Here is a 23,112-nt window from a genome sequence, read left to right as displayed (position 1 = left end):
GGACAGGTGGCTATTTGAGGCTGTGTGTAATTTAAGTTTTACAGTATACAAATAAATGGGATATTTGAGGTTCTCTCTCACTAATTGACTGTACAATATACACACATAATATTATATTATGATTTCAGTTGATGAGTGTGTGCTATGGGGGTTAGATACATGTTTATTTCAACATTATAAATATTTTTATTTTTAAATAATGGCAACACTGCCATGTTGATCTGAGCCTTGCTGTTGGAAAACCACATTAGTGTCCAACTTTCGGCTTTCGCAGATGCAATTCCCCAGACTTCACTTCTCGAATTTCGTCTACAGTCGGTTGCCATATCCCAGTGGTCACCAACCAGTCGATCGCGAATTCTCGATCTCCAAGGCATTTCTAGTCGATCGCCAAACATTTCTGTAAAAAACAAAAAACAATAAAGCCTTGTGATCCTATTTTCTTTTATTAGTCTCGGGTCTCGGCAAAGTTGATACTGTGAGATTTCAAAACGACTATAGAGAGACTGTCAACGAATACAGCAAAGAGCTGCTGTTTTTATGAGTGAGTTTAAGTTCTTACTCAGCACTGTCCACACTTTGTATTCAACACTTTTATAACCCATAAAATGCGCGTTCTTCCTATTTCCACTCAGCTCTACAACAAGCAGTGCAGCAGCAATGAATGAGTAGGGAAGTGTATCTATAGGCTTGGGTTGTTTTTTATTATTATTAGCGGCTTGGGTCTTTTTTAATATCAAGGAATATTTCACGTTCTCTGTTCATAGGAGTAACAACATGAATTTGTGCATGAGGCAGAAATATTGTGGTGCGACTCGAGTTTCGCCAACAGCTGGAAAACAGTGCCTCTTTTTGGCCAGTGTCAGTGGAGGAAAGGGAGAGCGGAGGGATGTTGAGAAACGGACCCTCAGTCTGCTGCTCTCTCCCTCCGCTGAGACTGACCATCAGATGCAGGCACCATCAGCCCAGTAAAATAAAAAGATAATTGTTTAAATGCATGCTCACTCAGCAGTGCCTCACAATTAATACAACAATGGATCTATTACCGGTGTGATCATATACACTACCTCACATTTTGAAATATATATTTTTTTAAATGTCCAGAACAACACTGGCAAATTCAAGCAAAGCCAGTATGTGGTGATAATGTATTGGTCCTATAGCTTACCGCACAGCCTCATTGCTACAGTACTGCTATTAATTGGTTAATGTTGCATAGGCTTACATTTTTTAAGTCATGTAAATAAAAAATCAGAGCGATAGATCTCGGCATTTTGACTCAGAAAGTGATCTTGACTTAGAAAGGGTTGACCACTGCCGTAGCCTTACCACTCAAACGCACCCAGCGCTTCTTAAAGTGCCAACCCATCAAAATATAAACCTCCAGCGCTGTGCTGTAGCAAGAACTTCTCTCTAGTATTGGAAAATGTATGCATATTAGGCTATTATTCAAACTTTGTACTAAATTAGACCCACACAACAGTATTGGTTTATCTCACCTAAATCATCTTCTGCACAACAATTATTACATGCTGTATGACCAAATGTAACGTTAGGCATACAGCTCATAATATAATGCTTATTATATTTATACATAATAGGCATGCCCTATGGAATTAATTGCATGCAGAGTGGCAACACTAGGCCTATATGAAGGTACAAACTCTACCTTCCTGGTGGGCAGGGTAACCTAGTGGTTAGAGCGTTGGACTAGGAAGGTTTCAAGTTCAAACCCCCGAGCTGACAAGGTACAAATCTGTCGTTCTGCCCCTGTTCCTAGGCCGTCATTGAAAATAAGAATTTGTTCTTAACTGACCTGCCTAGTTAAATAAAAATATCAAGGCCTTCAAACTCAACTCTGGACCTCGACGCCAGTTCCACTGCCTTTTTCTTGTGTTGTCACAATTCCTATTAAGATATTGATATATTACTATATTGATATAGTCTCCCAATTTGATAAAGAGTGTAGCCTAAAACAAAATAACTATCATGTCACTGTAGTAGCTCACTAACAATAACAAATATTGCCCTATGGTCTATTTGAAGACATTGGGCATGCAAATATCGTGATTATGATATGATGATATGAGTCAACTAAAACCTACCTACTGTTTAATTATTTACACCTAACTTGTGCGGAATCAATAATTAAGATTCCGATATGTGCGCGTCTCTCCACTTCTCCGTCAAACAGCTGTAGCCGTCGGAAAAATATACAAGCCCACGCAGTTTGTCCAATCAAAAGACGAGATTCGGGACACCTGCAGAATGTCAGCCAATCCGAGTAACAGTTCCTCCATTTCCTGTTGTGGATTTGGAACGAGACATTATACCTTCAGAATGGGAATAAAAAGCGGATAGAGTAGAATAATCGGGTGGATGATTTGGCCCACTAAATGCAGCTAAACCTACAAAAACGGGCAAAGAGAGTAAGTAGGGCATTTGAACCTCTATATTGCTGTTGTAACGGAATATTGGATTTTTTTTTTGTGTTGATGTGTTCGGGGACAGGACGAAAGTGGAGTCTATCAAGTCAGTGATACTTTGCAGGACAGGACTAGATGCATTGAAGTTATGTTTTGCTGTTTGTCATCACCTCAAACCACTGTCGGTTGCCCGAAATATTCCTATTTCAATTTTCCTATTGATATTGAATTTCATTCCAGGCTGGGGCGCATCAACATGCATGGCAGGTGTCCGGTTTTAACGCACCTGGGTGTCTGATATCATGACGCGTCTTATCAGTGTCCATTGACAACCGTTTGTAGGCTTTCGTTATTCAGGTGCAAGCCGCTCCTTACTCCGTTATTCCTCGGTGCCATAGGCTATGAAATCCACACAACCAGGCTACTCTAAATGTTTAAGCAGCCTGCCCACACCGTTGACAGCATATCATTGGGACCGATGACATATCCAATATTCCCATTCCCAGTATTTATAGTGTTTAGTCTTCCCACATGGCCGTATCTCCACGTTGCAGCACGTGTTTACCGGAGATGAAGGCGACCACCTGTGGTAATTAACTGTGTAGCGTGCTCCAAACACTTGTGTGTAGGCCCAACGGAAGAAGGCTGCGAGAAACGTGTTACAACTGAAAAATACTAGAGGCTTCAACTGTGATAAAGCCGTTTAAAACAAGTGTACAGTAAGTGTATATTTTGCATTTCTAAAAATGTATTTTTGATATGAAAGTATATGGCTTTATGTTTCTAGAACCGTATCACAATTGAGAATCGATTGACATGGCTGTTTTGGCTGCCAGAGCCAGTCTACCTCCTGATTATAAACAAGGAATTTGGACCTTAAGGAGTAACGTTAGGCTCGCCAACACTTAAGAGCACATTCTTGGGCTAGTAGGTAGGCTACTGGAATAAAAAACTGACTGTAGAAAACAAATCTGCTGACCGCTAAACCAAAGATCTGTATAACTAACCCAAGATAGACCAGACTGTCATTTCCAATGGGAGCAAATGAATCATAGTGGGCAGAACAAACAAGGTGGTGGGCAGAGCCAAGCACGAGCTAGCGAGGTCCTATTGGCGTTTTCTAGCGTGTATTTGCTTTTTTCCGTTAGGGAACGCCTACTATGTGAAGTGCAAGTGTGCAATAACTCTACAAAACTTAGTCCACTCTGTTCTTAACATATTTTAGTTTTATGTTCAGAACTGTATTCCGATCAAATGTTTAATCAATGAGAGAGTAAGCAGAATGCTGGCCAAAATCCGTCTCCCTCCATCTACTCCCACTGCCTTGGCTTCCTCACATCACCACATTTTGGAGTGAAAACGCTACCCTCATGCCTCAGATTTATACAACCGGTGAAATATCTGGCTCATTATTCTAACTGTGGCTAATCTAATCAGTCCATTAAGAGTCTAGACAACGCTCAGCACAGAGCATTGTTGTGTTACGGTAATGGCCGGGCCAGTGTGGTGAGAGGATTATAAACTGCCCCCGTGTTTATCATCAGGCCCCATCATGTCCAGCTCGCTGCTATGGGCAGTGGACGTATACGGGAAGGTGTACAGCCTATCCACCACCAGAGGGCGCTGGGAGCGTGACGAGGACACCCTCCTGGAGCTAAAGCGTGTTACCGCTGGACAGAAGTGCAGCTGGGGAATTGGCTGTGACCACCATGTTTACCTCAATATCGACCCTGGGGAGGTGCCAATTCGCTATCGAGAGGAGACATATGAGAACCAGGTATTGTGATAATGCCATGTCACCTCTGCCAACATTTACTTATTTAAACGTGTGTGTGCGTGCCTGCATATGCACATGCTTGCTTAGTGTCTGTATGTTCAATTCTACCGTACAAAACTGTTTGTTTGGTTTCAGAGGTGGAACCCAGTGGACGGCTTCACTGACGTGCTGCTGCCCACTGACCGTTGGGCCTGGAGTGACCTCACAGGGGTGACCGCCCAGCCGCTGCACAGCTTCCTGTTGCCCTCAAACAGCTGGGAGTGGGAGGGGGACTGGTACGTGGACCAGGTCTGCGCTGGAGGAGACCCCATTGAAACTGGGGTGAGAGACTGGAAGTTGGAATGCCAACAATTGCACAACAAGTCTGGGGTAGCAGACTTTGAGGTGCTCAATAAAGCTATGGTGTGCATCTCAAACGGTACACTATTCCCTAGTGCACTACTTTTGACCAGAGCCCTATAGGTCCTACTGAAAAGTAGTGCACTCGAAAGCCTTGGATTCATTAAAACACACGGCTGTTGATTGAGTCGGGTATGTGTGTGTGTATGTGTGTGTGTGTGCATCTGTGTGTTTAGGGCTGGGAGTATGCAGTGGACTTTCCTGCTAACTTCTCCAGAGAGAAGAAGTGGAACTCGTGTGTTTGTCGCAGGCGATGGATTAGAGACAGGATATACAAAGCCAGAGGCTCTTGGACCAAGGTACAGTATGTTGGCCCACAACATGACTTGATTTGGTCCTCTTCACCTAATTGTAAGCATATATCGTCCACCATTAGTTTCTGTGTGAGATCTTTTCCTGAGCCTGGTCTATTTGTCTTGCCAACTCACATGTGACAATGACCATAGAATTTGGGAAGACAGCATTAACCGTTCTAGGACCAGGCAAGGAGATCCCCACTGAAGGCTACATGCACTCCTGTAGGTATTACAATACCTCCAGTAAATATACTCTCGTTTTAACAGTTCCTCTCCTGACTGAACCCCCTCAGATCCCCTTGGACCACCCCAAGCAGCCCCCTCTCCCCCTCAGTGACGTTAGCTGTGGAGGCTGGGAGATGAGCGACCAACCCGGGCGATATCACTTCCTGTGGGGTGTGTCCCAACAAGGACAGGTCAGTGTGGCTGATCCATCACAGGTTCTTCTGCTATGATGTTTCCTGTGCCTTAATACACCTGCATACAAACCGATTCTTCACACACATTAACAATACCTTTCAAATGGAATGTTGTTCACCTTCATGTTTTGTACGAACTCGCACACTCAGGCCTGCATATCTTAATGATGACAACATAGCATAATCTTAATGATTACAACATAACATAGTCTCAGTGTTGGCAACTTGGTGAGGTGTCCAATACAGCACACAATACCATTGTGCAGTTCAAACATTTGACCACTAGAGGGCAGCACTACTCCATCCATTGTCAATGCATTGCTTAACTTGGTCTTAGACTCCTCTTTTACGTCCAGTCTTGATCTGCTATTCCAGGAATCTCTCAGCATACTATCCTCTATAGGGATAATATGTGAACAGATCTTCCATTTACACCACTATAAATATAATGGACTGAGGTCAACGTCACCTACATCAGTGAATGTGAGACTTTCAAAGCAGCAGTTTCCTAAGTTAGTCATATGAGGTGCCTATATGCAAATGCTTTGCGTTCCTACCTTCACTAAATGTTGTGTTTTCATCTTTTAATCATCAAATTATAGTGAGAGTCTGCACACAGTAACTGAACTTAATTTGCATTTCAACCAGAATGTCTGAACTCTTGCCACCCTCAAGAGTTGAGTTAACGCAAGTCTTGAGTGGTGATGTGGACACACACTCATGATAGTGTGATAATGACTAAGGCCCAGGGAAAGCTGAGTCAAGAACAGTTCAGACTAACCATGGCGGAGCTGCTTCCTCTCTCAGGTGTGGTTCAGGAGTGGCATCCTGCCACAGGTCCCCGAGGGCCAGTGCTGGGAGCAGGTGGAGGCCCCCAGGGAGGTGGCCCAGATCTCTGCTGGACCAGGGGACTTGCTCTGGGCTGTACTCTGGGACGGACAGCTACTGGTCCGTACAGGCATCTGCCTGGACAGCCCTACAGGTATGGGGTGATATTAGGTCCACACAACCATCTTATAGTATCCTGAGGATGTATTTGACTATGTGGAAGGGATCATGTAGACAACGGCTTGTTGGATGTGAAGCTAGGTAAAATGTGTGCTCTTCTGGCATGTTTTAGGCTTTTGTCCTATACGGCAGGTTTCCTCTAAAACCATTGGTAGTACTAGAGAGATTGGCAAACTTTGCTTCACAAGCTTTTGACTCTGTGTTACAGAGAACCCTGTTAGGTCAACTTTCTTTCTTATTTGTCTTTTTATTGATTTTACACAATGACAGTACAAATAGTTTCTCTAATACCCTATCAGGTTCCTCCTGGGTGGTGGTGGATTCTCCCCCAGTAAAGGAGGGTGGAACCATCCATGTTGCTGTGGGGGTCAGCGTGGTGTGGGCTGTCACTAAGGACTACAAAGTGAGACAACATCCACCCCTTCCTGAACTTGTCTCCTAACCAGGAAGGACTCTGGGCCCCTTTGTAGTCTGTAGAGCAGTAGCGTAGCCTACCCTACAGAGCAGATCTATAAAGTGTGTGTGTGTGTGTGTGTGTGTGTGTCCAGGTGTGGTTTCGGCGGGGGGTGAACTCCCATAACCCCTGTGGCTCAGGATGGATCAGCATCGGTGGGGAGATGATGATGGTGGATGTGGGACTCAATGACCAGGTGAGACAACACAGGGGATTTAACTGCACTAGATGACTAATAGGGAGTGCTGTGTTGAAGCCACCGTTCCTCCATTTTGCCAATCCCCCACATTGTAAAAAATATTTTGGAAGGTATAGAAATGTATTTATTAATGTCTACATTCGTTTTTCCTCATTATTCTATTAGACACCTTAATGCATACTTTAAAATGATATTATGCAGGCTTAACATAAATATATATTTTGTAATTCCCTTAAAGTAAATTAGTTTGCGGTTACTGTCCCCACTAAAACAAAATAATTAAATGCATGTAATTTTGTCCTTAACCTTTCAATTGAAATACTGTAGAATTTCATTAATTCCCATGAGGCACTGTTCCTACTGGGGAGTACCAATATGGCCGACCGGTGGCTTCAATGTCTCTCAATAGCCAATACATAGCATCAGCAATCCAGGGTTTATATACATCATTGCACAACACACATCAGGACAAAAAAAATCTGTTATATTTACATAGGTACATTTGTAATGATCAGTATCTTGTTGTCCTATTTTCTAAGACTTGCTTGTTCTCCTCTCTTAATGGAGAGGGCTGGTTAGAACCTTAGATGTTTGGCGTGGGGTTCTCATCCTCTGTGACAACCGAGTTGTGATTACAGTGCCATTCTCTCATGTCTGTTTGCTTAAGCATAATTAGACCCTGCTCACATACCATTCAAGTCCTCGTCTGCCCCTTCACCTTCTCCCCCTTCTTCCCTAGCTCAGGTCCTGGCGTTCCCAGCCTTGACCGATTCACATTTCCTGGTGGTGTATTTCTGTACAGGGCTGGAGTTGATGTCAGGGTGGAGGTTGAAGGGGCTGCTGCCTCCGTTTCCCTCTGAGACGAGTTGCTATTACAGCAAACTCGCCCCTCTGCCCTCCCGTCTCCCTCCTCCTTTCTCCCGTCTCCCTCCTTTCTCCCGTCTCTCTCCCTCCTCCTTTCTCCCGTCTCTCTCCCTCCTCCTTTCGCTCCAGCTTGTCATACCTTTGTAATCCAAAGGTTAGCAATGCTAATAAGTAAATATAAAATCCCATAGAGAATGCTGACGAGCATATTGCGAACATTTTTATCGTCTCTGACCTAAAGAATTTGCAGGACAGACATCCCAGCTCAAAGTTATACAAGTAACAAAACAAAGATGATCCAGCAAGGCTCTTGATCCAGGAGGAGATTCTCACCTGTTACCAAGCAACGCTTGATTTTTGAAAGAAGCTAACTTACTACTAAATGAGAACCAAATGCACAACTGCAGAGCATTTAGCACAGTGGTCACCAACCGGTTGATAACATTGGACTGGTCGCCCTCCAAAGCATTCCTAGTCAATCACCAAACTTCTCTGTAAAAAAGCCAACGATAAAGCCTTGCTTTCCTATTTTTTAATTAGTTTTCATGCTGTTGGCAGCGGGAGGTGCGCCTGATTCAGCAGCCCTAGTGCCAGGAAGGCAGTGTTCCCATTTTGAACCATTTTATGTGTCTGAAGGTAGAACTCTGCCTATCCGGCAGGCCCAGAGGGCAAATAAAGTGCACCTGTTGACCCACCTCTAGCCAATCAGATAGCACAGATGACCGTGTCTGCAGTTTCCTTTCGCCATGAACGGTGTAAAAGAAGCCTTGAAACGCACAGCAAAGTTGCTATTGTGAGATTTTAAAACCATGACTAGCGAGAGTCAACGAATACAGCAAAGAACTGCTGTTTTTATGAGGAAGTTTAAGTTGTTCAACACTTTTCTATAAGCCATAAAATGTGCTTTCTCCCTACTTCCACTCACACTACAACCAGCACTGCAGCTGTAATGAAGGAGTACAGCAAAGTGTTTCTATAAGCTTGCCTTGTTATTAGCGGCTTGTCGAGGGTGGAGGGACAGCGAGGGTGGAGGGACAGCGAGGGTGGAGGGACAGCGAGGGTGGAGGGACAGTGAGTCAGGTGAGAGGCAGCCTCACCGTTGCCTCTCACGTGGCCTGCATTTGACGGTCAGTCATCAGTCTAGTAAAATAGTCAAGTAATACAACAAATGTGATCATATACAGTACCTAACATTTTGAAATGATTTATATTTAACTAGGCAAGTCAGTTAAGAACAAATTCTTATTTACAATGATGGCCTAGTGGGACAGATTTTTACCTTGTCAGCTCAGGGATTTGAGCTAGCAACCTTTCGCTTATTAGTCCAACACTCTAACCACTAGGCTACCTGCCGCCCCAATAACAACATTGTCAGGACAATTCAAGCATAGCCAATAAGCAGTGATAATGTATTGGGCCTATAGCTTACTGAACAAACCTCTTTGCTACAGAACTGTTTTTAATTGGTTAATGTAGCAACGGCTTACGTTAAGTCATGTTTTTAAAAAAATAAGGTGGTCTTGACTCAAAGGTTGGTGACCACTGATTTAGGACAAGTTAGATGGTTCATTTAATAGTTCTAAGATATCTTGCTGACAAACTGTTAGTTGGGAATTTCATACATACTGTAACTAGATCACCTGGTTTGTGCTACACAGTACTGAATAACTCAGGTATTTACTTAAAAATGGCTACAAATATTCAAATGTATTGAGGAAAAATGTAAATAGTTATTGAATAATAATAATAATAATAATATTGAAAAACCATCCCGGAGTATATACGGTATACTGCCAAAGCCTAATTTCTCCCCCCACTCTCCTGTCTCTCGTTTGTCCCCCCCCCCCCCCCCCCCCCCCATGACTCACCTGTCTCCCCTCTCCTACCCCCCTCCACTCCTGTCTTCCCCCCCCCCCCCATGACTCACCTGTCTCCCCTCTCCTACCCCCCCTCCACTCCTGTCTCTCACTTCCCCCTCCTCTCTGAAACAGGAGCCTCTCTCCGCTATTCTAACCAGCGGTCCCAACCCAGCCTTATATATCCTTGGCCTATATTCTAAGTGCCATATTGGACACAAGCTAATTTGAGTAGGGCAATACATCATAGCCCATATTTCAGTCCTGTCCCAGAGTTATGGATGCCACTTGTATTAGATGGCACTAGGGTTAAATGGCCTTTTAAAGTAGCACTTGACAGCAGGCCTTTGGGTCAATCTATATTGGTTTTTACTATATCTTAATGTATTTTTACTATATCATAATGTATTTTTACTGTATTGTGTTCAACTGTTCTCTGGCATATAACCAACTTGACGCTCAACCCCCTAGAGACTTGATGTGTTGGTGCATCAATCTAAGTAACACAATAAAATAAGTCCTCATCAAAATCTGCCAGTTTATGCAAGAAATATCTGCATGGGCTGCTTCTCATTCCTGCTGTCGTCCTTCTGCATTTGCAGTGGAAAGTGGTAGAGCCACAGCTCTGTCAGACCAGGAGACATCCTGAAAATCTGTCTTCTTGCCAAACCCTCTGTAGCATCCAAACGGTTTGGCCTATAAACAATTATGACCACTCTATAGAAAGAGGAGACTCTCACGAACACGATGGGGTTCTTACAAGTGTCACGGGACTCAACGCTGATGTGACAACGTTTGTCTGTAGCGGCCAAACCGTTTGGGCTACAAACTACTATGATCCCACTGTAGAAAGGGGAGACTCTCATGAACATGGTGTCAGGGGACTCATCTAAAGGTAACCCATACAAATTAATGTAAGGACGGAGGTAGTTTTGTGCCAACAAAAATAGACTAAGTAGTCCAGCCACAGTGGGGGGTGTGATGTTTAGGATAACACTTTGTTTATGAATAAGCCACTATAAATGTTTTCTAATTTAAAGGTGTGGGGAGTTGGAGAGGACCGTGGTCTGTATTTCAGGAAGGGTGTCACCCCATCGGAGCCCAGTGGTAGGGGCTGGATACCTGTTTCTGCCCAATGGGGTCACAGCAAAGAGATGGTCCAACCCAGGTCAGTTGTATACGGGGGAGTACACACAGAATGCTCACTTTCCAGTGTTTTTGCTTTGTATTAGATTTCATATATTTTGTATGCTGACATCTCAAAATAAATATCCATGTAAATGGTCATTAGATTTAGCCACAGGTGTTTTATTTATTGCTCAGGGGGGGAATAAAACCACGGAGATGCAGTTTTATTTTGATGGTTGTCTGTCATGTTACCAAATGATTTACTGAAATCTTTGGCTGTCACAAAGATACTGTATGTGTGTCTTTGTGAGTGGCGCATTAATACTCATATGAGTGATACCCCCCCCCCCCCCCCCCCCCTTCCGTCTCTGTTGTCCAGTGCTGGCTGTGAGTTCGGGGGACAGGTGACCAATGCTTCCCATGGCTCTGTTCTGACCTGTGAGGACTCAGGGGACACAGAGCTCCTCCTCACCACCATCCCCCCAAGGCCACAGGACACCCCCAAAGCCTTCATCCCCACCAGTGACAGCTTCATCTCCAGCCTGGTGGCTGACCGTGAGCCCCTGAGGACCCCCACACCCTCTCCCAAAAAGCCACCCCAGGGGAAGGACAGTGAGGCCACCCCAGCCCCGATGTGCAATGTGGACCTGGACGCAGCTCAGAGCCCCCAGGGAGAGGCATCTTCTCTTGGCAGGGCAGGGGACGTGGGACCCCCCACCTCAGTGGCCACCTACCCCCTGGGTCTGGAGCCCTCTCTGGGTTTGGGGGAGGAGGACGGGCCTGTATGGGCGTGGATCTCTGGCGGAGGCTGTGATGTGGACCATACAGCTCAGATGACCTGGCTCAGGCCTGCAGGTACGGAGGAACACTCACCAGCCTTTTAGGATTTCAGACCACTACCTAAAGTATGAAACACACCGAGAATCTCACTGCTGATAGGTACTTATCACAGTGGGAGGCCATTCCTTCTCTTGCTAGAACAAAAGCGGTACCTGCTGCGTGCTGACCCGGTACCGACGAACCTACCAATTCTACTTGTAGAATCACAATGATCGTCAGTGGTCAACAACTTGACTTTGAGCCAATCAGAGAGCACAAACCCTCATGTGGGGGAGCCATCAAAAAAACGTCCACGGATGAGCCTCTAGCTGACTAGTGGAGGCTATTCAGCAGGATAAATGTCCCAAAAAAGTCAAACCTGCAATGTTTTGTAGGAGCTCGAGGTGAGACGCCATCCATCGGCGCAATCTTAGCCTATGTTGTGCTAGCTAGTGAATATTGTAACGCTAGCTAGCTAAACATTTGGCTATGGGCTGGCACTGGCAGTATGGGATTATGGAGAGGGAATGAAATAGTTTCTTGGTCATCTAGGTAGTGTCTGTGTGAACACTTAAAGAGACTGACTGGCGACACTGTTCAGAGGTGCTAAGTACTGTCGGCAGGTAAACGTTTGACAATGTTACCGGTGTGTCTGCGCTCTGCCTAACTTTACTTAACTAATTCATTAGGCTATTTCTAGGAGTTTTTCCTGGTGAAGTCACATGGTTAAGGAAAAATCCTTGTCCTGATGTCTCTATCAAACTCTTAAATCACTTGTTTATCCTGTCTTATCTGTGTGCACCAGACCCATGCTCCACTGTGTTTATCTATCCTGTCTGTTATCTGTGTGCACCAGACCCATGCTCCACTGTGTTTATCTATCCTGTCTGTTATCTGTGTGCACCAGACCCATGCTCCACTGTGTTTATCTATCCTGTCTGTTATCTGTGTGCACCAGACCCATGCTCCACTGTGTTTATCTATCCTGTCTGTTATCTGTGTGCACCAGACCCATGCTCCACTGTGTTTATCTATCCTGTCTGTTATCTGTGTGCACCAGACCCATGCTCCACTGTGTTTATCTATCCTGTCTGTTATCTGTGTGCACCAGACCCATGCTCCACTGTGTTTATCTATCCTGTCTGTTATCTGTGTGCACCAGACCCATGCTCCACTTTGTTTATCTATCCTGTCTGTTATCTGTGTGCACCAGACCCATGCTCCACTGTGTTTATCTATCCTGTCTGTTATCTGTGTGCACCAGACCCATGCTCCACTGTGTTTATCTATCCTGTCTGTTATCTGTGTGCACCAGACCCATGCTCCACTGTGTTTATCTATCCTGTCTGTTATCTGTGTGCACCAGACCCATGCTCCACTGCCCTGTCCATCGCCCCTGTTGAACCAGAAGCCTCCACGTCTAGGAAGGCTGAGACCACCACCAGTAAGGAGCCAGTGGAGAGAAGCTCGGTAAGACTGTTAAACTATTAACGTTACTGCACATTTTTTTTAGGAGTCATGATTTTGCTGAGGTGGTGCTAGAAGTAGGGGCAGTGACTTTTTAAGTTGTCTAATGAACACTGTGTACGGGTCAGTCTGTGTGGGTGAGGAAGGGCAGCATGCGCTGGTGGAGGGACTGGAAGCCCTATCGCTGGGTGGATGTGGGCGTGGCCCTGGAGCAGTCCACCAACGTCAATGGCAAGAGGGATGCCATCTTCTTCATCTACTTCACCCAGTATGATGAGAAGAAGGTGAGGGAGACTCAATGACACTCAAATTCCTTAGACATCCATCCATCCTTCCTCTCTTCATTGAAGTAATCACTGAATAGAAATGACTGGAGAGGTGAAAGCCACGTTGTGGAGCCAAGGCCTTTCTCACCTACAGTATCTAAAGAGTAGATGCCTACTACTCAGAATATACCGCTATGCTACTGTACTGCTTTGAATTGTTGAATCATTTTCATTTGTAGATTGGATGTCACAGTGGTCAGAAAGTATCTTCTCTCTCCCTCCGTTTCGCTATCTTTCTCAGTACCTCCATGTGTTTATAAGTGATGTGACGGTGCTGGTTCCTGTGCTCAAGGAAAAGTCCCATCATGCCTTTGCGGTGTACACGTCAGATAGCACAAAACAAAGATGGCCGCTGATCCTGGCTGCACAGACTGAGAAGGACATGGCTGACTGGGTAGGTCTGGAAAGGCTTCCATTCAGACATAAACAGCACATATGTTTTGAATGGATAGATATTCTAATGCCATTTTATTTATTTTTTATTTTTTACATGAATTTGGATATATATTTTTTAAATCTAACACATTTTACAACAGCCTTCAAGGTAACTTCCCATTTGAAGTAGCCTTGCCAGAGAGAAGAGATCAGGGCTGTGTCCCAAATGGCACTCTGGGCCCTGGTCAGAAGTAATGCACTACATAGGGAATAGGGTGCCATGTGGGGCACAACCACAGTACTTATCATAAGAGAGGATACCAGATACTCTAGAAAGTTTCACTGTTGTCCACATGCAATGTAAAGTCTTTACCTAAAACCACTTCGTAAATGTAGTCCAGTAATATTACTTTTATCCATCTGGACTGTACCATTGGCCTTATCTCTGAAGGGGTGTCTTTGTCTTTCCTGTGCAGCTGTCCCTGTTGGCTGGGTGCTGCTGCGAGGCCAGAGGGATCAGGGGAACCCCTTCCCGACAGGCCCTGTGGTCAGTCACCTCCAAGGGGGACGTGATGGTCCACGAGCCCTCTCCCTGTCTGGAGGCCCCGGCACACACCTTGCCCTGTGACATGATGTGAGCTTTACCTCTACCGACATACCACGCACTGAGCTTTACCTCTACCGACATTCCACGCACTGAGCTTTACCTCTACCGACAAACCACGCACTGAGCTTTACCTCTACCGACAAACCACGCACTGAGCTTTACCTCTACCGACAAACCACGCACTGAGCTTTACCTCTACCGACAAACCACGCACTGAGCTTTACCTCTACCGACAAACCACGCACTGAGCTTTACCTCTACCGACATACCACGCACTGAGCTTTACCTCTACCGACATACCACGCACTGAGCTTTACCTCTACCGACATACCACGCACTGAGCTTTACCTCTACCGACATACCACGCACTGAGCTTTACCTCTACCGACATTCCACGCACTGAGCTTTACCTCTACCGACAAACCACGCACTGAGCTTTACCTCTACCGACATACCACGCACTGAGCTTTACCTCTACCGACATTCCACGCACTGAGCTTTACCTCTACCGACAAACCACGCACTGAGCTTTACCTCTACCGACATACCACGCACTGAGCTTTACCTCTACCGACAAACCACGCACTGAGCTTTACCTCTACCGACATTCCACGCACTGAGCTTTACCTCTACCGACAAACCACGCACTGAGCTTTACCTCTACCGACATACCACGCACTGAGCTTTACCTCTACCGACATTCCACGCACTGAGCTTTACCTCTACCGACATTCCACGCACTGAGCTTTACCTCTACCGACAAACCACGCACTGAGCTTTACCTCTACCGACATACCACGCACTGAGCTTTACCTCTACCGACATTCCACGCACTGAGCTTTACCTCTACCGACATACCACGCACTGAGCTATACCTCTACCGACAAACCACGCACTGAGCTTTACCTCTACCGACAAACCACGCACTGAGCTTTACCTCTACCGACAAACCACGCACTGAGCTTTACCTCTACCGACATACCACGCACTGAGCTTTACCTCTACCGACATACCACGCACTGAGCTTTACCTCTACCGACATACCACGCACTGTTATGTTTCTGTCTCCTCCTCACTCAGTTCTCTCTCCTTTTTTCATCCTTGCTCTTTTCAACAATGACAGCCACTTACACACTGTAGCATGTTCCTTCACTGCTTTGAAGCCAACCAACCATGTACCTCTGTTCTTTTCTTGCACTCATATAGCTAACACCTGACGTAGATCTATTAGCTACTACTAACCTGCTAAAACAATTATCTTATCTCTGGTAATCTTAAGCATAATGCTAAGTTCTAACTTCTGTCTTATTGCTAACAATTGGTGCTAGTGTCTGTCTTTTTCTGTATGCTAACCACAGGTGGGTGGTGGCACCTTAATTAAGGATGACGGCCTCATACTAATGGCTGGAACGTAATACGTGGAATGTTATCAAGCACATGGTTTCCATGTGTCTGACACCACCCCATTCCTAATAATATTATTATTATTATTATTATTATTATTATTATTATGAACCGTCCTCCCCTTGTCAGCCTCCTGTGACGCTAACGCTGTCTGGGCGCTAACCGCTAGCTGTACTGTCTGGTCCTGGTACAGGTTTTGGCTGCAGGTCCCGGGCCACCTGCGCTGTGTAGAATCTAACAGTCTGGGTGTGGTGTGGGGGATCGGGTATGACGGCACCGCCTGGGTCTACTCTGGTTCGGGCAGCGCTGCTGAGGAAGAGCCCCCTCAGGGTAATAAATGACCCTTAATGAACATGCCTGTGATGGTTTTCAATCATTTCTTCCATGTAGCGTAAGTCATTGATTGACCTTAATTAAAGATGAACTGTAGCCAACACTGAGTGCGGTTCTTGAGGACTCCAGTTGTTCACCCCTGCCTTAGACCGGGCCTTTGCTAGTCCACCCTGTAAGCTTCTTTCATCTTTACACTTTAAGCTTCTTTACCTTCAACCTACAGTAGGTTGACGGTAACAAAGACTACGACACGTTTGGATTCCACGTGGAAGCTTTTAGAAAAGAAACAGTTCTGGGATATTAGTCCTCTTGTTTTAACCTTTGTCATCTTCAACCTGCTTCTACAGTTATAATGTGTATTAAAATAGAACTAACTGCAGGGATAAAGTAACAATTCAAAGTACTGTATTAGAGAACTAGATGATGAATAACTTACAACATCAGACTTATTATAGCAGAGTTGTGCCTTTCCTGTGTTTGTAGGAGACAGGCGTGTCCTGCACACACAGACAGATGAAAGGACTGTGTACATCTATGAGAACCAGCGATGGAACCCCATGACTGGATACACAGACAAGTACAACTATCTGTCTCACGTGACTGTTGGCTGGGTTGTAATAATATGTCCTAGACACTTCCGACTGCTCCTCTACAGGTGTGTGTGTGTAATATACACTTTGCCACCCTTGCAGGCTTCTCCCCACAGACCGGTTCCCGTGGAGTGATGACAACGGCTTTACAGAGTGCACCAAGTCCACCACCCACCCTCCCTCGCCTCAGTGGAGCTGGGTAGGTCGTCCTAGTCCCTGAACCTCTTATTACAGCTAACACACAGTCCAATGTTGTATTTAATGTAACTGTGTGTTGAGTTGTTAATGTTGTACTCTCCCGCTCCATCAACATGAAACATGCCTCTGCTTTGCCAGGTGACAGAGTGGGCCGTGGACTTGGCTTTCTCAGGAGGGACAGACAAAGAGGGGTGGCAGTATGCAGCAGACTTCCCTGTGTAAGATACATATGTCCATATTTCATCGACCTTATATAATGGCCAACACTTATCTTAGAAAAAGTAGTGTGTTGATTGACTGTTCTGTGTCTCTGTCATGTAGGACGTTTCATGGCAACAAGAGCCTGAAGGACTTTGTCAGACGTCGGCGCTGGGTCAGGTATAGTCTGAGCTGGGTCAGGTATAGTCTGCGCTGGGTCAGGTATAGTCTGCGCTGGGTCAGGTATAGTCTGCGCTGGGTCAGGTATAGTCTGAGCTGGGTCAGGTATAGTCTGCGCTGGGTCAGGTATAGTCTGCGCTGGGTCAGGTATAGTCTGCGCTGGGTCAGGTATAGTCTCACTCACTCAAACATTTCATTAGGATGATGATGATGATGTTTCTTGTTTCCACACAGGAAGTGTAAAATCACCCTGACTGCCCCATGGCAGGAAGTCCCTCCCATCCCCTTAAGTGACATCACAGTGTTGCCGTGCCTGGCTCAGAGCAGTATGGAGCAGGTCTCAGTCTGGGGCCTCAGTGACAAGGGGGACGTCCTGTGTCGCCTGGGGGTCACCCCCCAAAACCCTGCGGTGAGGAACACCCCCAAACTTACAACCTGGGACTTTAACTAAAGACACTCATTACTACATCACAGAATAACATCCTCTTTGCTTGAACAAATATGCTCACTGTTATTCTTCTATATAACAGAATTCAATCTGCATTTCAATTCATCCCAAAGGTGTTCGATGGTGTTGGGCTCTGTACACGCCATTCAAGTTCTTCCACACCAATTTTTACTAACCATTTCTGTATGGACCTTGCTTTGTGCACTGAGGCATTAACATGCTGAAACAGGAAAAGGCCTTCCACAAAGTTGGAAGCACAGAATCGTCTAGAATGTAATTGTATTCTGTAGCATTAAGATTTCCCATCACTGGAGCAAAGGGACCTAGCCCGACCCATGAAAAACAGCCCCAGACCATTATACCTCCTCCACCAAACGTTTTATAGTTGGCACTATGCCTTTGTGCAGGCAATGTTCTCCTGGTTTCCGCCAAACCCAGATTCATCCATCGGATTGCCAGATGGTGAAGCATGATTTGTCACTCCAGAGAACGTGTTTTCACTATCTCCAGTTTAATGGTAGCGAACTTTACAACACTCCAGCTGCCGCTTGGCATTGTGTATGGTGGTCTTAGGGTTGTGTGTGGCTGCTCGGCCATGGAAACCCATTCCATGACGCTCCAGACTAACAGTTCTTGTGCTGATCTTGCTTCCAGAGGCAGTTTGGAACTCGGTAGGGAGTGTTGCAACCGAGGACAGACGATTTTTACGTGCTTTATCACTCAAAGTCCCGTTCTGTGAGCTTGTGTGGCCTACCACTTCACGGCTGAGCCGTTGTTGCTCCTGGACTTTTCCACTTCACAATAACAGCACTTAAAGTTGACCGGTGCAGCTCTAGCAGGGCAGAAATTTTATTAATTGACTTGTTGGAAAGGTGGCATCCTATAACAGTGCCACATTGAAAGCCACTGAGCTCTTCAGTATGGGCCATTCTACTGTCTTTGTCTATGGAGATTGCATGGCTGTGTACTCAATTTTATACACAGGTCAGCAACCGTTGTAGCTTAAATAGCTGAACGCACTAATTTAAATGCATGTCCATGTACTTTTGCCCATATTGACAACTTTTTGTTGCTAATACTAAAAACAAACATATTTAATGTTATATTACATTCTGTGGTGCTGTCCTGTTGATTGTTCATGCTATCTCTGACCATACCATCCCAGGGTTCCTCGTGGCTCCACGTGGGTACTGACCAGCCCTTCAAGTCCATCTCCATCGGGGGAGGTCACCAGGTGTGGGCCATTGCCAGGGACAGAGCTGTGTTCTACAGGGGCTCAGTGTCTGCCAGAAACCCTGCAGGTGAGACCCACATGCTGGGGAGGTCCTTCTGAGATGCTGGATAGATACGGATGGCCTACAGTGCTCTAGGACTAAAATAGACAACTACAAATACATTTATTTTTGAAGGCACATAATGGCCTGTTTCTTAGACACAGATCACTGTAAGGCTAGTACTGGACTTAAAAGCATACCACTCATTATACTCCATTCCAGGCGGTGTCAGAGGAGACTCCAGCCACCCCAGTCATAAACTGTTCTTTCTGCTACCGCATGGCAAGCGGTACTGGAGCTCTAGGTCCAAAAGGCTTCTTAACAACTTCTACCCCCTAGCCATAAGACTGCTGAACAGCTTCTACCCCCTAGCCATAAGACTGCTGAACAGCTTCTACCCCCAAGCCATAAGACTGCTGAACAACTTCTACCCCCTAGCCATAAGACTGCTGAACAGCTTCTACCCCCAAGCCATAAGACTGCTGAACAGCTTCTACCCCCTAGCCATAAGACTGCTGAACAACTTCTACCCCCTAGCCATAAGACTGCTGAACAGCTTCTACCCCCTAGCCATAAGACTGCTGAACAGCTTCTACCCCCTAGCCATAAGACTGCTGAACAACTTCTACCCCCTAGCCATAAGACTGCTGAACAGCTTCTACCCCCTAGCCATAAGACTGCTGAACAGCTTCTACCCCCTAGCCATAAGACTGCTGAACAGCTTCTACCCCCTAGCCATAAGACTGCTGAACAGCTTCTACCCCCAAGCCATAAGACTGCTGAACAGCTTCTACCCCCAAGCCATAAGACTGCTGAACAACTTCTACCCCCTAGCCATAAGACTGCTGAACAGCTTCTACCCCCTAGCCATAAGACTGCTGAACAGCTTCTACCCCCTAGCCATAAGACTGCTGAACAGCTTCTACCCCCTAGCCATAAGACTGCTGAACAGCTTCTACCCCCTAGCCATAAGACTGCTGAACAGCTTCTACCCCCTAGCCATAAGACTGCTGAACAGCTTCTACCCCCTAGCCATAAGACTGCTGAACAGCTTCTACCCCCTAGCCATAAGACTGCTGAACAGCTTCTACCCCCTAGCCATAAGACTGCTGAACAGCTTCTACCCCCTAGCCATAAGACTGCTGAACAGCTTCTACCCCCTAGCCATAAGACTGCTGAACAGCTTCTACCCCCTAGCCATAAGACTGCTGAACAGCTTCTACCCCCTAGCCATAAGACTGCTGAACAGCTTCTACCCCCTAGCCATAAGACTGCTGAACAGCTTCTACCCCCTAGCCATAAGACTGCTGAACAGCTTCTACCCCCTAGCCATAAGACTGCTGAACAGCTTCTACCCCCTAGCCATAAGACTGCTGAACAGCTTCTACCCCCTAGCCATAAGACTGCTGAACAGCTTCTACCCCCTAGCCATAAGACTGCTGAACAGCTTCTACCCCCTAGCCATAAGACTGCTGAACAGCTTCTACCCCCTAGCCATAAGACTGCTGAACAGCTTCTACCCCCTAGCCATAAGACTGCTGAACAGCTTCTACCCCCTAGCCATAAGACTGCTGAACAGCTAACCAAATGCACCCCTTTTTATACTGCTGCTGCTCGCTGTTTATTATTCATGCCACTTTACGCCTACCTACATGTACATATTACCTCCACTAACCTGTACCCCTGCACATTGCCTCGGTACGGGTAACCCCGTATATAGCCTTGTTTTTTGTTGCTGCATTGTTGGTTAAGGGGATGTAAGTCAGATCTACATTTGGTGCATGTGACAAATAAAATTAGATTTTCAATTGAAAGTATATTTCAGTCCAGGACTAGGTGTAATGCGTTTCCCATTTCCTGGCCCGTACTGACCCTAATTGTAGTTAGTCAACTAGTGTTAGTTGTTCTTTGTCATTGTCCTGCAGGAGAGTGTTGGTACCACATCCCTTCCCCACCCAAACAGAGCCTCAGACAGCTGTCTGTAGGGAGAACCTCGGTCTACGCCGTGGATGAAAACAGTGAGTAGCCACAACCTGTGGGTCAGCTCTTTCAATGCTTACTTTGCAGGAGCGCTGCTCTCTGGTAAGTCAATGATGGACAAATGTTGATTTAAATCGACAGGGACAGTGCACATTAATCAACATCAATGTAAATGTGCCTGGATAAGGAAAACTTATATTTCCATCTGCATTTTCAGCCGTAATCCCTAGATGGATGAAACGACAAGCAGGATCAATGTTTCCTAACTAATGGAATATTTAGGAAACTCTCTCCTGACCACTGTTCTCCCCTGCTGTGTGTGTGTGTAGGTAACCTGTGGTACAGACAGGGCCTGACTCCCAGCTACCCCCAGGGCTCAGCCTGGGAGCTCCTCTCCAACAACGTGACCAAAGTCTCAGTAGGACCTCTAGATCAGGTCAGTACAACTTTTTTTTGTGTAAGTTAACTTATTTTCTACTTCAATACCTGGTCCTGTGGTGTTGTCTAGGTGTGGGTGATAGCAGACTGGGTCCCAGGCTGCCCCAGTGAGCTGTCTGTTCCTGGAGCTGTCTGTCACAGGCTGGGGGTGGGACCTATGCAGCCCAAGGGCCAGTCCTGGGACTACGGCATCGGGGTGAGTCATTACCAACTTGGTGTCTGCTCCAAAGACATTGGCCGTTTCCCAAATGGCACCGTATTCCCTAAATAAATCATAACTTTTTATCAGGCCTATGGGCCAGACATTGCAGTATCTGAAATACCTTCGTTAATGTGAGGAACGCTGTCTTTCAGGGAGGATGGCAGCACATCAGTGTGAGAGGGAACTCCACAGAGGCTCTACGTGCCACCCCGGCCTTTACTGGATCCACCCCCCGTAGCCCACTTCCTGCCAGGCCAGTCCTTACTGACACCACCCCCAGTAGCCCACTTCCTGCCAGGCCAGTCCTTACTGACACCACCCCCAGTAGCCCACTTCCTGCCAGGCCAGTCCTTACTGACACCACCCCCAGTAGCCCACTTCCTGCCAGGCCAGTCCTTACTGACACCACCCCCTGTAGCCCACTCCCTGCCAGGCCAGTCCTTCCTGCCAGGCCAGTCCTTACTGACACCACCGCCCATAGCCCACTTCCTGCCAGGATACCTTTGTCACAGGAGAACGGGAACTCTGTGGGTCTGTAGGGTCTCTACTAACCCGCCCCGTTCCTCCATCTCTACCCACAGCCCTGTGTGTGCCTGATTCCATTTCCAATACAAACATGGTAATGTTGGTCTAAATGTAGAGCATGAATTGGTTGGATATTTAAATCACTTAGTGCTGGGCTGAAACATGTTGGCCACCTTTGACCCGGCACTGGAAGTATTAGTGCTTCTGTCAGTTTATCCATTTGGCAGGTGCTAGGAGAAGTGGTTAGGGTGAGAAATGGAACCGAGCCTGTGTCCCATACCAACACACGCCACTCCCTTGGACCTCCGTGTAGTCTTGCTTTGTATGATTTTGTTTTCTCATTTGCCTAGTTGACACACCACCTTTTCATCAGTCTATGTATGCTTTGGAATTTTTGTTTACTGTCATCTTGGTTTGGCCTGCATGATGTTTGTAATGTAGTGGTTGAAGTAGCTTTTTCTTCAGAACTAAAAATATCAACTCTAGTCATAGCTCTGGGCTTCCATGACAAGGATTATTTACCAGATTTTTTTCCTCAGATGGTTAAAAGCAATACGGACCTGAATAGCATCTATTTGCTGTGTTATGTATTAACATCCAGAATGTTATGAATAGGACCAGGAGTTTTCTGCTCAAGTCACATGATCTGCAGACGCTCTAGTTATGACGTGTCCCTGGTGGATTACTTCAGTATTCCATGCAGATACTGAGGTCAGGATTCAAACAGCACTGTGCCTACATTGCATGACAATTTCCTGGATGTTAGGCGACGTCAGCTACCTTTAGAAGTGCAGCGTAATGTCTGCACACTGTTTGAATTCCTGTCTGAGTTTGCTGTGGCCGTTCTCTTACAAGGACCGACAACTGAAATAAATTCCAAAACAGCTCTGCAACCTTGGTGTTCTTTGTATGGGCCTGGAGT

General features: G+C 46.1%; 1 protein-coding gene across 3 annotated transcripts; it reads left to right on the top strand.

The window, feature by feature from the left end:
• Positions 1-2,227: 2,227 nt before the first annotated feature.
• Positions 2,228-22,273, top strand: LOC110485237 (tectonin beta-propeller repeat-containing protein 1). Of its 3 annotated transcripts, XM_090194043.1 has the most exons (26): positions 2,228-2,429; positions 3,056-3,145; positions 3,971-4,203; positions 4,339-4,524; positions 4,779-4,901; positions 5,192-5,314; positions 6,125-6,299; positions 6,625-6,728; positions 6,874-6,975; positions 10,739-10,866; positions 11,206-11,681; positions 13,012-13,115; positions 13,241-13,396; positions 13,680-13,832; positions 14,290-14,447; positions 16,018-16,154; positions 16,641-16,734; positions 16,850-16,946; positions 17,084-17,163; positions 17,267-17,323; positions 17,558-17,732; positions 18,937-19,072; positions 20,971-21,063; positions 21,355-21,461; positions 21,534-21,659; positions 21,818-22,273. In XM_090194043.1, the coding sequence occupies exons 3-26, from the start codon at positions 3,979-3,981 to the stop codon at positions 22,202-22,204; spliced, it is 3,702 nt and encodes a 1,233-aa protein (XP_090050169.1). In that variant the 5' UTR covers positions 2,228-2,429; positions 3,056-3,145; positions 3,971-3,978; the 3' UTR covers positions 22,205-22,273. The 3 variants fall into 3 exon arrangements, with proteins under 3 accessions (XP_090050169.1, XP_090050171.1, XP_090050170.1); XM_090194045.1 differs by lacking the exon at positions 3,056-3,145 and having other exon boundaries at positions 2,305-2,429; XM_090194044.1 differs by lacking the exon at positions 2,228-2,429 and having other exon boundaries at positions 3,045-3,145.
• Positions 22,274-23,112: the final 839 nt, after the last annotated feature.

This window comes from Oncorhynchus mykiss, chromosome 12 (genome assembly GCF_057628025.1).
Source record: "Oncorhynchus mykiss isolate SJ-2025 chromosome 12, ASM5762802v1, whole genome shotgun sequence".
Taxonomy (NCBI): Eukaryota; Metazoa; Chordata; class Actinopteri; order Salmoniformes; family Salmonidae; genus Oncorhynchus; species Oncorhynchus mykiss.
Note: the sequence above shows the minus strand (reverse complement) of the source record. Positions and strands in the feature narration are given on the sequence as shown.

Excerpts from the sequence above, each read along its gene's own strand:
- LOC110485237 (XM_090194043.1), top strand. The coding sequence starts at position 3,979 with ATGTCCAGCTCGCTGCTATGGGCAGTGGACGTATACGGGAAGGTGTAC. Across the intron at positions 4,204-4,338 it reads AGGAGACATATGAGAACCAG|AGGTGGAACCCAGTGGACGG; the intron begins GTATTGTGATAA and ends GTTTGGTTTCAG. Across the intron at positions 21,462-21,533 it reads CAGTAGGACCTCTAGATCAG|GTGTGGGTGATAGCAGACTG; the intron begins GTCAGTACAACT and ends GGTGTTGTCTAG.